General features: G+C 44.9%; 1 protein-coding gene across 1 annotated transcript; it reads left to right on the top strand.

The window, feature by feature from the left end:
• The first annotated feature begins 271 nt into the window (after positions 1-271).
• LOC311367902 (ubiquitin-conjugating enzyme E2 N-like) lies at positions 272-5,497 on the top strand. The gene is made up of 4 exons (XM_084486768.1): positions 272-389; positions 1,462-1,708; positions 4,250-4,390; positions 5,302-5,497. The coding sequence occupies exons 1-4, from the start codon at positions 360-362 to the stop codon at positions 5,346-5,348; spliced, it is 465 nt and encodes a 154-aa protein (XP_084342894.1). The 5' UTR covers positions 272-359; the 3' UTR covers positions 5,349-5,497.
• The last annotated feature ends 14,159 nt before the right edge of the window (positions 5,498-19,656 follow it).

Below are 19,656 nucleotides of genomic sequence, written 5' to 3'. Positions count from 1 at the left end.
CACAAGTAGGAGGATCGTTATTCCACCCAACTACATTGTAATAATGTGTCGAGGCAGTCAATTGGCATTAACCAAACAAAGATAAACGGTCGCCCGTCCTTCATGTAACGTCTCATAACAATGACATCTGACATCCCCAGAGACCGAGAGAAACACCTTACAGGTAAAACGAGTCCGCCGCACTGCAGCCGCCCTTCTGCGTGACGTCATCGGCGGTGACGTCACGCACGCTCACCGGAAAAGCACGCGGGTTGGCCCCGCCCTCCCACCGCGGATCGACCCGCCCCCCGCCGAGTCCATCACCCCGAAGAGAAGTGGAGAAGAAGACTCGCGGCTAAAAATACCTCCGCTAGCTCAAGATGGCCGGTCTGCCCCGTAGGATTATAAAGGTAAATATAAAGACACAGGCGGGCGGATCATTAAGAACCGTTTCTCGTGTTTTATGACGTGTGTTCTTTGATATCGGCACGTGTAGCGTGCGGTCCGACGTGTAGCCTGACGTTAGCCTGATGTTAGCCTGACGTTAGCCTAGCCCTCACTGAGCTAACCTGCTAGCACGGTTAGCAGCGCTATCACATTAACTCACTTAAAAAGACAAACGTTGGCCCGACTGCGGCTCCTCTCCCGTCAGCTCGGGGACCAGAGGCTAGGTCAGCACGGCTGCTTTAGCTCGGCTAATTTAGCTAAGCGAGCTAATGTTGTTGCGGCTAGCGCTAGCACGTCAGCTCACCAGGCTAACGCTAGCGTGGCTACTGCTACTGCCTGGTTTCTCACATTAACTCATTTACCAGGCTGGACGTTCACAACTGTTCAGTTAGATCAACGCACATTATTATAAGCTCTGGCTTTAGGATAGTAGTGTATGTTGTCAATAACCGGTGTATAGTCTGCAGTATTGTGTGATATGTGTGTATGTGGTGTTTGAGTCAACAGTCAACTATGCAATATCTTAAGTTGTACCAGTGTAGTAAACAGTGCGTTGACTAGAAACTAGAAACCTAACCTGGCTGGTGAGCACGTTTATTAACTGCCACGTTAATGCCAAAGCGGTTAGTGGTTTCTCGTCTATTGGAAACCTGCTTTAATGTTACAAATCAACACAAAGATGTAAATCAACGCAGCAAAACACAAGTATTAATCAAGGAGCGTGACTGATGAGGCTGCCTCTCATTTCTTAAACAGATTTTACTGCAGCAGACATGTAAACGTAATGATGCATGTAAGAACTATGTTACTGCCTGTATAATGGCCTTATTCTGGTTACTTCATTGTGATGGATCTACATACTTTGAAATCAGACATTATTTTTTAGCTATTTATATTTATAAGTGATCATATTTCATGTTGGAGGTTTGTATTTCAACGTCCACCTGGAGGTCAGATATCTAACCCCTTGGGTCCCTAAGTAACCCCGTCGCTATGGTCGCCTGCTCCTTAACCGACGTCCTCCGCTGTGTCCAGGAGACGCAGCGCCTGATGGCGGAGCCGGTGCAGGGCATCATGGCAAAGCCCGATGAGGGCAACGCGCGCTACTTCCACGTGGTCATCTCTGGCCCCCAGGACTCGCCCTTCGAGGGAGGCACCTTCAAGCTGGAGCTGTTCCTCCCAGAGGAGTACCCCATGGCCGCGCCCAAAGTCCGCTTCATGACCAAGATCTACCACCCCAACGTGGACAAGCTCGGCAGGATTTGTCTAGACATTTTAAAAGGTGAGGTGAAAGAGTGAACATTTAAAAAAAAAAAAAAAAAAAAATTGCAATGTCTCCTGGCAAACAACGGCTCCCCTTTTAATATCACAATCCAAATCTTATCCATAACTTTAACTAATTTATGGAGCAAGGTGCAAACTTTCGGTGAGCAGCAGGTTTTTGGAGAACAGAGGATCCATGGAAAGGAAACGGCCAACTGGTTTTTCTGGTCTCTCATGCTGATACACCACAAACATCTCTAAATGAACAGTTGGGTGCAGATTCTAGAGATTTGATATTACTCTACAGTAGTCTCCATCTGAACGTAGCCCTCCTTTCTCCTGCATATTATTTTCCCATTTACCGAACATATCGTACAATATATCTCAGAAAAACGATCACCACTCAGCAACGTGACGTATTTGCTAATTACTTTTAAGACGTGTTAGTCTGCAAAACGCTGTACATTTTTATTAGCCCGCTTTGCCAAATGTGCACATTCAGCAAAGCAGGATGTCGAACCTTTCCGGGGTTTGGCAGTCGAACGCATCTTACAAGTAAAATTTTGAAGGAGGCAGAGCACTATTCAGACATCTACATTCGCTCTGTTTATAGACCGACCCTGATATCGGCGTAGGAAAAATTAAGTGTCAATCTTCCCTTCAATTGCATATATATATATATATATATATAAAATAATCCGATCACATGTTGTCACGCCTACATGTTCTACCAATTACAGATTCGTAGGAATAGACATTACTTTCAGTCATTATTCAGTGTGATATTGAAAGTAATGCTGCACTGCAGTTAGCCCAACGATTTCTGCGTCAAACTCCTCCTTCCCTCAAAATAACTCTAACTAACCAATCACTCTATGTTCACATGCCTCACCCACCGTTCCATAGGGTGTGTGCTTGGGTTAGTGTATGTGGCTGGTTGGTTATCTTTCAGATACAGGGAACCCGTGGAGGTATTGAAAGTATGGCAAAGTCTACAATTCAAACATTTCAACCGAAGGCCTTAAAAGGCATCGAAAACCGCTTGAATATAATTTGCAACGGTCTTAAAATGTTTTTTGCCACTGTCGTGAGAGTAAAAATCATGAACCTCTAACCAGTAAATGTCAAACGTTTATGTATAGATATTTATTGGCCACCAGCGGCATGCACAAGCTGTGGTGACCACGGTACTTGAGCCATAACTTAAATTGCGTGCAGGATACTTTTGTTGTCAGCAGCACTTGTTTATACAGCAGCTCCTCTGCTATATTGCACCTTCAATACATTTATATCCTCGTAAACCAATCCCAGGGTGAGGACTGTTTCCCTTCAATCCATCGGGCTGTGAAATCGGTATACTATTGTGTTTATAAGTGGTATTTAAAAAGGCTTAAATTGAACCCTGCAAGTTGAAACCTGCCGACACTCTGAATACATCTACGGAGAAGCCTACTTGTGGCTCTGCCAGCATCACTTATTTCCAATCTCCCAATTAGAAAACGGTCTATAAATGTGAGCGGTGAACACATCGCAAAAAACGCTCTTTAATAACGCCTATTAAAGGATGCAGTGATATAATTAGCTCATTAAAATGTATTACCAGCTGAACTGCACCGCCCAGGTTTTCTCTGTCTCCGCCAGAGCAAGGGGGGGTTGGGGTTACTAGAGTTCACCTGAACTGCGGGGAGACTGCTGCACACCTTCATCACCTCACAATCACCTCAGGCCTGGCTCTTAGACAACATGGATCTCATGTGCAAAACAAATGCCTGAAATGGGCCTGTTTGGTTCCCACTGCCTGCAAAACCCTGGAAAGTCTGTTTCTACTGCGTCTCTTTCCCTGCCTGAATCTGAGCTGGCAGGGACCACTGCTGCAGTATGGTGAATTTATCAATGTATCGTTTTTTTGATCATATATTAATAATGCAAAACAACATCACGTAGGATGGCAGTGGCTCTTACAGCATAGCTTCAATGTCGTTTTTTTATGTATGTATTACTTATGTTTCTGGTGACACATGGCTTCGATAGTATGAGAGTAGGTATGCAGGTAGTTCTATTATCACAGGTTGGTCACAGATGGCTCTACCCGGTGACACTGTGGTTTATTACGACCATAATCAAAATGACCTAATCGGCACACCCTTAATCATCACCTCTGATGTCACTTCCCCTAAATAAGAGACTAGTTCTTCATATTAAAACATTGTGACAATTGCTTTGACTTTAGATGCACAATAGGATGAGGTGGTGTCATAGAAAGGGCAGAATCATCCAAAAATACACTTACTGTTTGTTGACGGTGCACCGTTTTGTTTTGGGGAGGAAGTGTGGAATTATTTATACGCCTCACTTCCTTGTTGTTGTGACTACAACGTTGCTTTGTAACACTTCGGCCTTCCCTTATCTCAACTGAAAAACCACACATGGACTCTCTCTTGTCCTTCCTATACCGTCCCCTCCCTGACCATTGAGGTGTTTGAATTGAGTCTTCCTTCTTATTTCTCTTCTAACCTTGTGTTTTTCTCCGTGGGTGCGTTTGTTTCGTGTTTGCCTCCAGATAAGTGGTCCCCTGCCCTACAGATCCGCACCGTGTTGCTATCGATCCAGGCGTTATTAAGCGCGCCCAATCCTGACGACCCCCTTGCCAACGACGTGGCAGAGCAGTGGAAGTCAAACGAAGCCCAAGCCATCGACACAGGTAAGGCTCTCTCTCATCTGTGTTCGCTTCTATGGTACGCATGTCGCGTTCAACCAGTTATCCCAATGCAAACCTTCCTAATCCCGAGTACATAGGGTGAGTATAGGATCCAGGTCATTTTTGCGGGAATGTTAGGATTTCAATACAATTTTAAACATTGAATGCATTCATAACCTCCCAACAGATTGTCCATAGTAAACACTTGTAACATAAGCAGACTGACAAAGCCCCTTCCATCTAGCCAGCACAATATCTCACACCCACTAACGCGTTACAGAAATACCCCCCTTTGATAAATAAAGAGTACACCAAATCCAAAGCAGCAGTCCCAAGCGCTAGGAATAGACCCTGCAGCGTGTAACCCCGGCTGAAAGAGAGAGTCCTCGTGTTTGAGCGGTGCAGCCCGCTCACAGTATTACAGAGCAGGGGTTCCTAAGAGCAGGGTTCGTCACCTCGTATACAACAGCAGCCCGGAGCGCAGGGACATGCGCACTCTCTAATAGAGAAACCGACGGGTGTAACGCCGCTGCAAAGGAAAGGAAGAGGTGAGACTAAATCAGTCACGGTCACACCGCAGACGCCGCCCAGATGGAACAGCATTGTAAAAAAAACGAAACCACGGCACACAATGGTTCATGCACAAACGGTTCAGAGGCACGGATTGCTATTCATTTCCGATTTAACTCCCGTAAAGTGTGACTAGGGTTTTTTTCCCATTGACTTTTTGTTTAGTGTGCTGTCGTGAAAACGTACTGTCAGACCCTAGAATGAGTTACATTTACACACAACTGCGTGATTAAATATTATGGAAGGTTGGTCCAAACCCATGCAAAACACCTCTCCTCTTCCTTCCGTCCTCTTCCTGTCTCTGTCTGTCTCTCTCTCTGTCACTCTCTCTCTCTCTCCCACAGCCCGAGCCTGGACCAGACTTTACGCCGGCAAAAACAATGAAGTATAGAAGCTGTGGAGAAGAGGCGCCTGAATGTGATCTACAACACGATGTACTCCTATTCTGTCAAAGGTCTTATCTTGCATTTACAATTTAATGGACACACACACACACACACACACACCAAAAAAAAAAAAAAAAGGACAAAAAAACTGCAATCCAACATCTATTTCAAAGACTTATTTGACGAGATTTACTGCTGCGGGCCTCTCTGGGTAAACCCTTTATTTCCCCCTCCATCCTGGAAGCACGTCCTCATGTGTTCCTCTCCGGTGTCATCGGTGTTAAATCCATGCATGGGACAGCAGCCGGCTCCTCCTCCTCCATCCTCACCTCCACGTGTGTTCAGACACCGCGTCACGTCCCTCACCCGACATAAACACACAACTAACGTCTCCATGGCACTGTCGTTCAGCCGAGTGTGTGTGTGTGCGTGTGTGTCTGTGCGTGCGTGCGTGTCTGTGTGCGTGCGTGTGTGTCTGTGTTCAGTCAAGGGAAACGGGAGACTTGGTATTTTTTAGCACAACCTAAGGACCGCCCTCTTCCTCCTCCATACGGTTGTTGGTCTGGAGAAGGAAGGGAAACGCCCCCCCCCCCCCCCACCACCACCCCCCCCCCCGCACTGAACTCCACCGGGCCATGGACACCCTACCCCCGTGCTGAATACGCTCTTGGAGAGAAGTAGTTTTCATGCATGCGCGTCCCAGTATTTATTTGAGCTCTACCGCAGCACGCCGCGACTCTCGTGTGAAACGGCGTACGCTAGCATTGTGGCACGACGCGGTATGTGTGTGCGTGTTTGTGTTTGTGTGCATTTGCGGAAACACATGCACACACGCACGCAAAACTCCTCAGTCTTTTCACTGCACTATGTTAACGTTAGTCAAAGGAATTTAGTATATTGCCAAAATGTCTGTGTATTTAGAGGGTGCATGTCAATTCTCAATGCCAAATATGTCCCGAACCCCAACCCTAAATCCACGCAGAGAGCCTTTGGGTGCTGGATTGGGCGAGTTCCCGAACTATGACGCAGATTCCGGTCGTAGATTAAACAGGAGCTGGGATTTGGCACCGACTGTGTGGGCTGAGAGGGTTTGAACTCTTCTAACAAGCGAATGTATTTAATGAGCCGGCCCAAATGAGTCCGAATGACGACTATTAGGCCAGACACACGGTTTGATTATGTGTACTAACATTCGTCTTCTCATGCATCAACTGTCCCATCTCGACAGGAAGGATTGTGGTTACAATACTGATAATAAACCAAATTCAAAACGATCAAATTATCCCCGTGGGGATATATGATGGCCGACGTTAGCCACCATAGCTGTGGGAGCTGCTTGGGGTCTCCCCCTCAGTCCTCAGAACCACACAAAGGGCAGTAAACACTCGCTGTCATTTGGGCAACCATTTCCTGTTTTCCCTGAAACCGGATTGGACAGCTTGTGAGGAGGGGGGGGGGGGTGGGGTTCGTGAAAGACTTTAATATAGCATGTTTGTTCCAACACATTTTAAATCGTTAAACGGGACGAAGTGACGTGTGGACGAGGCGGGATGTGGTTTCAGATCGTGTCTTTGGTGGTTTGACCAGCTGTGATGATGGACGGCCATGTTGTCCGCTCTGCGTTACGGCGTGTTGGACTTCTTTCTTTTTCTTTTCTTTTTTTTTAGAGTGAGAAACAGTCGGTTGTAAAAGTTTGTTTTCCTGTTTTTACTTTCCTTTTTTTTAAATGTTTCCCTTCGCTCTGTCTGTCGTCTCCTCTCTGCTCTGTAACTGAACTGCGTAATCTAACCCTTATCAATATCATTCAATGTTTGGAGATGTCTTTACCGGAACAATGGTGATGGATATGGAGCCCATGTTATGTTTTACTAGCAACATTTTCATTTCAGCAGGTTTTTATTATTTAATATCTTTAAAGAAATGCTGTTAGCAAAAGGTACCGCTTATAATGATGATGATGATGTATTTACGCAATCATAGATGGAAAATTACTTGTTTCAGCTCCATTGAAAAGTATGATGGCTCCAATACACAAAATTAAAAATATTTCAGATTCGTATTTATCGTACCCAAAATGGATTCTTGTGGATTGATTGTATTCTAGCTGTGGTGAATTTAGATATTGGGGAACACTTTAGTGTAGTTCCCATTATTAAGCTTATGAGGGATCTCACAACCATTATGCTATGTTGTAAATGTATGCTTCAAAGAGGGCATTATTACAATAATTATCAAAAATACTGTACCGATATGAAAAACTAAAATGAACAAAAGCCATGCTCACTAAGATATAAAGATGAATGTTTATTAAACTATTTATTTCATACAATCATGGAACTCGGAAATATAAATAAAGTGGATTTATCATAAATAGCCGATGCAAATTAAAAGGCATGCTACATTGAACGGGATCACATCCATGTTCATGTGTAGAACTACCTGACCACGGCCACACCCTAAATCACTCTGTTGCCTTCACAACCACTGATGTGCGCTCTGATTCCACGACTACAACAGAAGGTTATTTCTGTTCTAAATCCTCATTGTCAGACTGTTGAATGTTATGACGCAGAAGGTTAGGCTTAAGTGTAACCATAACTCACTAAAAGCTTTTAAGCACAGTGGGCAACTTAAAGCAATGGACTGATGCAGCTAGGCTACGTAGTAAGATAAATATGGTCATTTAATTAAAGCGAGGTCAAGGTCACGAGCCTTCACGACACAGACGAGGGTGACCTGATGTCCGGCGTGAAGATGATGGAGGAGCTCAGGATGCTGGGGTCGTCCATATGCGTCTTCTTTACAATTGATCCGGGACAAGGACTCGGAACGACTTAGTTTTGTGGGAATATACGTTCTTAGTACTGCTTCTCAATGTTCCTAATTTAGTTTGTTTTTTTGGAAGTTGGTTTCTCCATGGTGTTTTATTTCATGCAAACTGTCAACAGCTTCATGATGCTACAGGGAAGCACCCTAAAGACCTAGAGGAAAGGATAACGCATGGTCCTTCTGGAGGACTCCATAACAGAAACCATCCGTCAGTGGAGTGTCGCAGCTTTACAAGTAGAAAATGTATGAGATCTCTTAAGTGAGCCACTTCCAACGTGTAAACACAAACGCCTAAGTTATCTGTTGTCGCGGTTCTTCTCCATCCATGGCTCTCCACTCTGTAAATAAACTGAGTTGAGTAAAAGAGGCTCTCCTTGTGTCTGTGTGGTCTGTCACATTGTCATGGAAGATCCTGTTTTGAACCACTGTTTGGTGCTGATTACAGGCCATGGTGGTGAACATCAATCTTGTTTTGTTCATGAATGCATTCTGCATCAAATGTCTATCTGCTATATATATATCCATTGTAGAGCAAAACGCACCTCTTTCGAAATACTTTCCGTTTCTAAGAATCGTTGGTAATGGGAATTGTTTTCCCAGCAGACGGCACCAGTGGCTGAGAATAACTGCTTTAATTAACTCTGAAGTGAACAGTTTCCTCCTCTAGGGGGCGCTACTCCTGACCTTGCTGTGTCCTCACTCTTCATTTGATTACATTCTGTTAGAAAATAACCACATCTCACGAAAAATATCAAATGTAAACAAGACTAGAACAATTACGTGAACAAAAAGTCTCATTCAACCACCTTCTTATTCAAACTCCGCCATGAAAAAACAGATCCTATAGAGAGTCTGGATTAGCTCCACATCTAACCTTGGGTGAGCTTTGGTGTGTCACACAATCTGGGTACTTTTGTTGACTTCCTCTGGAAAAAACTGGTAATAAACATCCTCTGGAAAGGTCAACAAAAATGGTTTGAAATATACTTTCTTTAACACTTGAACAAGAATGAGGTTTGGATCCCCGCTGTGATGTGAGGCCCCAACATGCCTCCCAAGGGGACAGTTCTGGAGCCTTCTACACTTTAATACGGTTTTATTCCAGCGTTTATAGCCGAGCCCCGAATAGAAACAGTGATGTTTCCGTGAGGCTTAATGTTTATTTTTGCTGTGTTGATGTTTTGGATGCTATATTTAGTTTTATTTGCCCGTTGGAGACAGTCTGTTCAATATTCCGGAGGATATTTTTCCGTTGGTTCCTGGTGGATTTTCCTTTACCAGTTGTACTACGTTCAAGGCTCTATTAAAAAGTGAGATACAAGAAGATGCAGAACAATCACATCCACCCAGTGGGAAACTCCCTCTAACCACCACCCTTGACCCCGTCAGCACGGTGGACATACGGCCAATAACAACGTCTGGTCTTTGTTCCATGCAGATATCCCGGCTGTTGATTTAGAGCCTGTGTTGTGAGCTGCCGTGTCAAAGCGGTTTTATGGGCTCGCTGTGTCTGTGGCAACAGTGAGTCATACCGACTGGGTGAGCCCAAAAACATCCACTCATTTGTGAGTGGTTGTGTCTTTTTATAGATGTTGTTTTTATTTCTTATTATGAAACTGGTCAAACTGGGTGGGGGGGGCGTGTGAGTGTGAAAGAGACACTTTTGTTTTACCTGGTAGATCGACTTTGGAAACGATAGAGTGAGAGAGAGAGAGGGTCTGGTTCGATACTTTATTGGTGTCCAACTTTAACTTTCTCCCAATCCGTCTTGTGATTGGACGATACTAACTGCAGGGTAATTATGCAATACATCCCATAATGGCTCTGATTAGCCTGATTGTTAATTGTATTTGAAGCATAAAGAGCCTTTCTCTTGGAGCCTCTTGTTTTCTCTCTGGTTCCTTTGTGTTGGAAAAGATTCAAACTCAAACCGGTATGTTGCAGTTATGTAAACGCAATCGGTTTACAGAGTAGGGTGACTTCAACAGCATTTAAAAACAATAAGGACTTTCCTTACAGTGACATATAATCCCATTGCCAGCATATTACAAGATGAAATCATAAATGCATGCATAGTTCAAAGTCACTATTTTGTTATTATGTTACGGCCATCGCTGTTCAAGAGAAATCTTGGCTCACATGTTTCCTGACGTATTCTCCTTTACATTCGCTTTTTGCAAGCCTTCTTTTTTTGCCCAATTAGTATGGCTCTGTACATCTTTTCAATTCTCTCTCTCTCTCTCTCTCTCTCTCTCTCTCTCTCTCTCTCTCACACACACGCCCCTCTCATGCTCCTCATCTATCCTCTCTATTTTTACCCACCCCTCTACCCCCACCCACCCACCACCACCTCCCCTACCACCACCACCCCCCACCGCCACACCGCTGGTCCTGCAGGGCAGCACAAATCTGGTCACCTGCGCCCCGGCAGCCATTATGTAACCGTCCGCATTACTCTACACTCCCCCTCCCTCCCTCCCTCCCTCCCTCCCTCCCTCCCTCCCTCCCTCCCCTCTCCCTCCCTCCCCTCTCCCTCCCTCCCTCCTCGGTGCACTGCTGACGACACATCTGTCTGCTTGCCAAGAGGGAATCCCGCTTTAACAACAGTCCTGTGGTGACACTGCTTCTGATGAACTCCTTCAGAGTGGTTCTTCCTGTTTGATTGGTTTCTTGATCCTCCGTCGAGCTGCAACCGGGGAGAAGGTCGCGGGATGGAAGCGTTGCTGTCACGTCCCCTGTACATTTTTCATGAGCAGCGGGAACAGGCAGTGCCTTCAATGTGTTCCATGCTCGCTCGCTCGCTCTCTCTCTCGCTGTCTCTCTCTCTCGTTCTTGTTCTCTCTCTCGCGCTCTCTCCCTCTCCCCCTCTCTCCCCAACTACCACTGCAGAGTGCTGTGCTGTAACTCATGAAGACAGTGCTGAGATGAGGGCAACATGGCGTCTGACTGCAGGGTTATAGAATGTATATATATATATATATATATATATATATATTACCACCGGCCTGGTCCCCATGAAGGATCCCAGCTGGGCCCCCAGCACACACACAGTGTTGTGGGCCAATGGACCCGTTTACAACCAGGACTGAGTTTCACTATCAAATCAGAACAATACAATCTAAAGAATATAAATGTTTTTTACGGTTAGAATTTTCAAAAAATCACATAAGGCATATTCCGCAAAATAAATAGATATTGAATATTGAATATTTACAAATGTATTGCTTCATTCACGAAACTAAATAGTTTTGGCATATGTCTAAATATAACAAACATGGTAATGTATATCTCTTACCTAAGTGTTCCTGACGCCGGCCAAAGGGGGCAGAGTTTGCATGTCCTGACGGGTTAGCATCGTGCTGGCATGAGCTTGGACCATGATGTTGTTGATGATCTACTTCCACCATGGTTCTAAACATCTAGGCATAGCAGCACCATTTAAAGAAGTCACTGATTGTCCTAAAATATGAATAAAGTACATGTGAAATGTACAGAATATAATGAGATTCAGAATACATGTTGGAGGTGTGATTGTTGTATTGTTACGTCCGTGGTCTCCACCACGTCTAGGCCATATGTCAATAGCTTTGTTGTGGGACCAGTGTGGTGTCATTCCTTTCTGATTAGAATACTGGTTACAGGTAAGACATTTTTCACCTGGATTCCATAGCTGGTTTCACCCCAGCGGGACAATAATAAGATAAGATAAGATAAGATAAGAAGTGATTCTGTCAGTGTTTCTAAAGGTCTTCAGGACTACAGGCCTGATCAACACAAGGTCATCATGGGGATTTATCTGGAGATGCTAAACAGAATCTGCGGCTCCCTACTTTGTTTGCACAGTGTGACAAGGTCACACACGGGGCCCCCCCGCTGCCAGCCCCAGTACGGAGGACTTTAAGCGGCCGTCAGTGTGGATGATTAACCCGTTCCCCTCTTTAAATGCCTTCATGGGGACCCAGGCATGGAGTGGGTGCGTGGGGGGGTCCACCCATACCGTGAACCAGAGAGCCTGATTGTGCAAAGACACACACCTGTGCACGCATTCCACTCTAACCAGAGCTGGGGGTCGCTCCTATAGTTGACCGGGGCGATCAATGCTCCACTCCCCACTCCTGTTTGAGTTCATTTTTCAATAGATCAGGACTGTTTGATCAGGCTGTTGACCGCGTGGCGTCCCCGCCCGCTGGGGATGATGAGCTCAGACCGGGACAGAGCCGACCTGATGACGATCAAACGTCATCAGCCTGTTCGACCCGCCCAGTGTGTAGAGACGTGTGAGTGCTGCAGGTTGATTTACCGCTGGCCTGCTGCTGTAGCAGCGCTGCGTTCCACTGTTTACTCAGCAGAGGGGTCCTGCTAGAGGGAGCATGGCGTTGATGCCGCCATGATCAGGGGTTCGATTCCCGCTGGGGCCTCCCGATGTGTGCCTGTTTGATACCAGGCGACACTCTGGACAACACATTGTGTGTTGTCGACCTGGTATTGCAGTACCTCCATTCACGGGTGATCGATGAGGAATCTATCTAATGGATAAGAAAAAAGGGATATTACACAATTTTTTATTGAATAGTACTCTAAGATGATTTTTTAGTACTCTAAGTTTTGTTTTTTACTGAAAATCCTTGTTCTTTATTTTGATATAATTTAAAATCTGCAAAACATCTATTGAGCAAAGACCGCCATGGAGGCAGGAAAGCTTAGCGTTAAGGTTGCTGCATACTGCATACTGCTGTTAGTTGGGCCGTTTGTCTTGTGTTTTTCACCATTGGTTGGTAGCTTAGTGGCCAGCGTGCTTATAAGGTTGGTTTGGGCAGGGGCTTCTGAATGTGTTTTCCTTGGATTTTGGCACAAGGGATTATAACATCTGATCCTGTGTATTAACACAACCTGCTCTATTTAACGTGGATCTATAAACAAAATCAGCGTCTGTCTTTGAAATGAAAAAAGTAGAAGATACTGTAAAAACGGTATTGTTCGGTTATGAGTCACGTTGGTTCTCCTGCCGTACAGTACTCGTTGACATAGCGTCTGGCTGCTAGCCTGCGTCGCTATCAGCTATTATCCTGATTACACACAGAGCCTCTCGACAAACACACACGCCAAATCATCGGCTTGACGTCACAGATTACGGTGATTGATAAAACACATATTTATAGTGCTAGCTATGTGACCTGCTGTACAAATGACATGGGCCGGTTCAGCGACAGAACAGTTGGTCTCAGAGACAGGTCTCTGGTTCTCTGGGCCTTTGGGTTTCTGGTTCTCTGATTTTCTGGGCCTTTGGGTCTCTGGTTCTCTGGGTCTTTGGGTCTCTGGTTCTTTGGTTCTCTGGTTCTCTGAGCCTTTGGGTCTCTGATTCTCTGGGTCTTTGGGTCTCTGATTTTCTGGGTCTCTGGTTCTCTGGTTCTCTGGGTCTTTGGGTCTCTGGTTCTATGGGCCTTTGGGTCTCTGGTTCTCTGGGTCTTTGGGTCTCTGGTTCTCTGGGTCTTTGGGTCTCTGGGTCTTTGGGCCTTTGGGTCTCTGGTTCTCTGGTTCTCTGAGCCTTTGGGTCTCTGGTTCTCTGGTTCTTTGGTTCTCTGAGCCTTTGGGTCTCTGGTTTTCTGGTTCTCTGAACCTTTGGGTCTCTGGTTCTCTGGGCCTTTGGTTCTCTGGTTCTCTGAGCCTTTGGGTCTCTGGTTCTCTGGGCCTTTGGTTCTCTGGTTCTCTGAGCCTTTGGGTCTCTGGTTCTCTGTTCTCTGAGCCTTTGGGTCTCTGGTTCTCTGAGCCTTTGGGTCTCTGGTTCTCTGGGCCTTTGGGTCTCTGGTTCTCTGGGCCTTTGGGTCTCTGGTTCTCTGAGCCTTTGGGTCTCTGGTTCTCTGGGCCTTTGGGTCTCTGGTTCTCTGAGCCTTTGGGTCTCTGCTTCTCTGAGCCTTTGGGTCTGTGGTTCTCTGGGTCTCTGCTTCTCTGAGCCTTTGGGTCTGTGGTTCTCTGGGCCTTTTGTTCTCTGGTTCTCTGAGCACCCAGAGGTGACACAGAGGATTGAATGGATTTATTTTTTAATGGTCACAAAATATTAATACATGGTCGTGAAATGTTAATCTGTGGCCACAAAATATTAATTGGTGTCCTCTAGTTATTCGGGGCCAGGGAATACTCATTTTGGGGTGTCGGCATACTGATTTTGTGGCCATTAGTTAAGATTTTGAGGCTCAAAATGAGGATTGACTTGCCAAAAGCGGGTGTGCAATCGCACACTGGTTATGGACATGACATCATCATTCCCAACCCTCTCATTTACAACAATTATTAAAACCTCATTTGTGGCCACGAATTACAGATTTCAATGCCATAGAACAAGTATTTTTAGGGCCACAAATTTGTTATTTTTGGCCACCGAATTAGCATTTGGTGGCCAGAAATGTGTACTTTGTGGCCATAAATTAATAAAAGAATCTGCAATGTCGTCTCCGGTGATCCGTAGTTAATGGTGAGGACTAAAAACTAAATGATGGCACACGATGATGGGGTCTGCTGTCACTTTAACAACATGTCATTTGCCCAGTTTTTTTCTTGCTCCAATTTCTCTCTCTTGCTGGCTCTTTGTCTCTCTTTCTCTCTATCTGTCTTTTTTGTCTGTCTGTCTGTCTTTCTGTGTCTCTGTCTGTCTGTCTGTGTGTCTCTCATACGCACTCTCACACACTCTTTCATACTCACTGTCTATCTCAGCATCCATAATCACTTCACTTCTTGCATAACTACATCATCATCTTTATTAATCAACGGCACACCTGTGGGGAGGACGGTAACAGAGAACACCCAACCCTTGATGACTGCAGGTAATAGAAGATAAACACTAGATTTAGTGGAATGTCCATAAGGACCTCGGTGAAGGCTAGAAAATGGACACTTATTAGCTTCCTAGCTAGCCCTGCACTCACTGTGTTGTGCACAGTCCGTGTAAAATACTAAAACATAGTACGTCAACAGAAGCAAATACATGTGAATGTTTCGATGTTATGTTTGGCATTTCTGTGATTTATTTTACATATTTGGTTGGGTTCCTGTCACTAATGACACGTCCTAGCCATTATGTTTGAGTGACAGATCGTTCAGATAGTGAATGACTAACGACCAACCCCTAAAGTTTCGCCCACTACATACAATCGCTATCTTCAAGCAAAGCCCCTTTATGGCTAGTTTCTGTCTTTATGGCCAGTCCGAGATTGCTTGAAAATGTAAGACTACACTGTAAGACTACTACATAATAACGAGGGTGTGTCCAAAATGAACGTCTTGTCTGCGTGATTGATGGGCTCGTCCACGGAACAAGGTGAGGCAATCTGCCATTGTTAGTCATTTGATACGGAAGTCCATGCTTGTCTTTGGCCAGTGACATGTAGGAGACATTAGGTGCTTAATAACACTCATTGAGATGATTCTGTCTCGGGAGTCTGTGTTCAAAACTCATTTGTGCATTAGCCGACTTTGAACACAACTGTACTGCACATCTCAGGCATATATTTTATCCTTTAAAAAGAAACCAAATTGAAAATGGACTGCAATTGCTGAAAACCCAAAAGCCTGGGGGGAGAGGGGGTTTGTGGTGTCTGCGCTGGTCTGAAGGCGGCACTGTAGGTGACAGGTCGTTGTTCAGGTGAGGCATCGCCCTCTCTAATTGGTTGTCTGTTTCGCACCGTGTGAAAATACACAGAGGCCTGCGTGTGTGTTTGTTTACTTTTGTTTCTGGCTTTTTGTTTCGTCCAATTATTGCTTGTGGGGTTTGGATTTCAAGAAGTTTCTCACATTCCGTGCCATCAGATCTTCATCATCATCATCATCATCATCCTCCTCACTGTCTGTCTGGCTTTGTTTATGTCACTTTCTAAGCCCCTTCTCCACATGATGTGTGTGTGTGTGTGTGTGTGTGTGTGTGTGTGTGTGTTTTTGTTGGGTCCCAGAAGACAGACGCATCATTGTGAGGGTGAAAAGGAGGCGTAGCACCGCTTGTTTTCACCTTAGGAGCCAAAACAGAGTAAACGACGCCAGGCGCTAGTAGTGAATGTCTGGAGTGAGCTGGTAGTGAAGCTAGTCCTTTGAGATGTACCCATACCCGCCTTAAGGTGAACACAGCTAGAGGAACTTAACTAGTCATCAAAAGGTCAGCGCTTTGACCCTTTGATGACTAACAGCGTCTCACAATTTAGAGATTGTAAACAAAGCTTCCCAGTTCGTAAACGTAAAATTGCTCAGCCACGGAAACACACAGATTGTGAAGAAAAGTGTTCAATCTTTGACCAAAGAAAACCATGCAGGGTTGAATATTAATTATACCGAGGGCGCCATTCTGCAGTGAAGGATTAACTCTTTTAACGGCTTGTTTCTGTTCCCTTGCTTGCCCCTTTTAACTGCTTCTAGACCTCCCCTCTAAGTGGTGTTTAGCGCTGGGACTGTTGTGCAACCAGTCAAACTCTGTTGGCAAACAAGGCTAGGGAGTTGTTGTGTTGTCTCGCTTGACTGTGAGAAAAAAGTACTTTTATTCGTTTTAAGTATTGTTTTTGCTGTGGTCAAGGTTTTTACAACAACAAGAGTGATTATAGTTATAGTGGTTATGTTGTGGTGTTTTAGGGGGAGGCTTGCGTTTTGTCTTATCTAAAAATATTGCATTAAAATAGAAAAAAATGGCAATAAGATTATATAAGCTAAACCAACTGCCACCCTATTAGACAAAGTCAACATGAATACCTTCACATGAACACTATTTCCTTATTTAACGGGAACTCCGTCCCTGATGGAGCAGGTTGGTCGTCCTGCTCAGGGGATTCGAACCAGAACCTTTCAGCTGTGGAGTCACAGCACCTGAAATACTCGACTACACTAGACTGGGGATTTAAACCGGGCTGTGATCTGATCATCAGTAGGTAGCTACTGATCAGATGGTATGTTTTTTGTAAACAGCATTATGATGAATTGTTTGCATGCATTATTATTAATATATTGAACCTTTTATTAATATCCCAGAACTTGAAATCTTTAAGGTAGCCTGATATTAATCTAAATGAACACTGAAAGTGTTTTGTCTCCCCTTTGGAGTAACATGTCAGCCATGTCCAGCCGGTGACTCATCCGTCATGGTTAAAACCTATAATTTATTACAGTGAAATCATCCCTTACTCTATTGTGTATTTGGGGAAACAGATGTCACAGGCCCTTAAATTAGCCGTGGATAACGCGTTACAAGCCAAAAACCTCTTCTAGCTCTCGGAGCATTGTAAATGAGCCCTAATGGTTTTTCACACGTTTGCCATTCATACATTCATGCATTCATACATTCAGGCCTACATGAACTGTTCCCAATAACTGACATTCTGGCCGTCGGCCATTCTGTCACATTCTTGAAGAGTGGCGATGGTTCTGAGAGATTTACAGGCAACGTCATCAGATCATCAGGGGATCTGACGGTAATCACAGTCGGCCATAGAGTAGATCAGCTGCATACAAAGACTGAGTGAGCAGCTGATATAGATGATGACTGTGTTTGTGTAATACTCCAAAATAGTCCTACGTCAGAGATCATACGTAATATTGTTACACTGGTTTTTATTTTTGTTTGACGTGAATTTCCCTAAGGGGACAACTAATAAACTAACCAAGTAACATACTCAATGGCCCAGCTCAAAAGGGTTCAAAGTCTGCTGAAACACCACCGGTGCCATCCTGTAATCACAATCCTGCAAACGGGATACTTTTTAAACTGAAAGTAAATAATCAGGGGATTGCAAATATAACCTCCGCACTCTCCAAAGGTTAGATCAGATACTGGTGAACGCAGTCAGAGCACTGCTCACAAACCAGCGGTCACACCTCTCCTGAGACATTTTGATGGCCCGATTGTCATGTGTCCGATACCTGGAAGAAGAAAGAGATGTCTTGAATTCCTATCAAGATTTTTGAAATACTGAAATGTAGCAGATACAAGAATATGATGTGAAAAAGTTCATCCTGTTTTTCAACTTGAGGTGAGGTTTACCAGTATACCGATCACTCATTCACCCGCCCCCACCCCCCCCCCCCCCCCGGGCGTGATATAGGAGTGTCTCCTCTATGTTGCTTAAGAGGGTGCTTCCACTGACATTATTGCAGTGCTTGCGTCACGGTCCTGATGAAAAACACAATGTCTTCCAATAAAACCGTCCCACTTCAGGGAGGGGAACCCGAGCACGGGGGTGTGTGTGGGTGTGGGTGTGTTGTAAATGGTTGTGTAACCAATCAATGATCGCGTAATACTGTAATGCCTAACCCCTTGCTAGAGCCCCCATGTTGAACGGTGTGAGCACATGGCTAACTTGAGCGGCTTACTGGTCTTGACAGTTAGCTAACAGCCTGTAAGACAAACGGTGTGAGCGCACCAGTGGAAGGATCCTGTTCCACTTGAGCAGTTTTCAACTATGGCCGAATGTTTTTCACAAAAGTATCATGTCTCGTTGTCAGCTTCTCGCTAATAAAACGCATGTTCATTTTTACTCTTTGACTTACGATGACATTGACACTCCTAGCAGCTAGAGGCATGGGTACATAGGTGTGAGTGAATCTCCAAAAAATAACAAATGAAGATCCACAGTAAAACAGATATTAAAGTAGATAGCAACGGATAGAGCGACTCAAAGTAAGGCCCTGTTGTCTCTGAGTAAGGTCTGATTAGCAGCACGTCTGTGGAGACCCTTGTAAGGTTGACTACTTTTCCCCTGTGATTGTGAAGGCCCCTTAAATGAAATGCACTCGCATTCTTAAATTGTAATTTTACAGTTCTAAATTCTCGTCAATGGGTCAAGGTCGAGGAGGCTACTTGTGGAGCGACTAGCTGACACTTGACTAGACACTGTAGGGTGTCATTGACCGGGATAGGGTGGCTGTCAATGGCATTTAAGCTTTGACCTTTAGCTGCAGGACGGTGGCCCACCTCTTCTACTTTAGATCATGTTAACGTCGGTGCATTTACTGAGGTCGTGTCGGCCTTTGGTTTTATTATGAAGCCTTTTCTGTTTTTTCTCTCAAACACATAGATTATTTTCAGTTTTTTGCGCCACATTTTTAATGATCAACAAATTATGACTTTGCAAAAAATGAATAATTTCAAAGAGAAAGGTGTTGTCGTGTAAGGTTTATAGTTCAAGTTGTTTCCTTTAAGCACATTTATGGGTCCCGAAAAAGACGCAGTGCAGCCAGCGTATACCCCCACCCATCTCTGGTTTCATAAACGCACAGAATCGCCACTCCGACCCGTCCGCCCGGCGTTCAGCGGGGACGGACTCCGAAGCGGCCCGAGGTACTCGCACTGTTTTTCAATGAAGCGCAAATGAGTAGTGACGCGCACTCCCAACACAAGCCCGTTTTCTGCGAGCAAGTGGCCTTGTGTCCATTGTACTGACTCAGCGACGGCCATGCGCAATAGCGCCGGAGCAGAGGAGGGTTGTCTGTGTGGGCTGTACATAAGATCCCCCCCCT

This window comes from Micromesistius poutassou (assembly GCF_964030765.1).
Source record: "Micromesistius poutassou genome assembly, chromosome: 22".
Lineage (NCBI taxonomy): Eukaryota > Metazoa > Chordata > Actinopteri > Gadiformes > Gadidae > Micromesistius > Micromesistius poutassou.
The sequence above is the reverse complement of the archived record's forward strand: the minus strand, read 5'-3'. Positions and strand labels throughout refer to the sequence as shown.

Bases quoted from the DNA above. Each gene is read 5' to 3' on its own strand.
- LOC311367902 (XM_084486768.1), top strand. From the start codon at position 360: ATGGCCGGTCTGCCCCGTAGGATTATAAAG. The intron at 390-1,461 runs GTAAATATAAAG...CGCTGTGTCCAG, and splicing joins TGCCCCGTAGGATTATAAAG to GAGACGCAGCGCCTGATGGC. The intron at 4,391-5,301 runs GTAAGGCTCTCT...TCTCTCCCACAG, and splicing joins AGCCCAAGCCATCGACACAG to CCCGAGCCTGGACCAGACTT.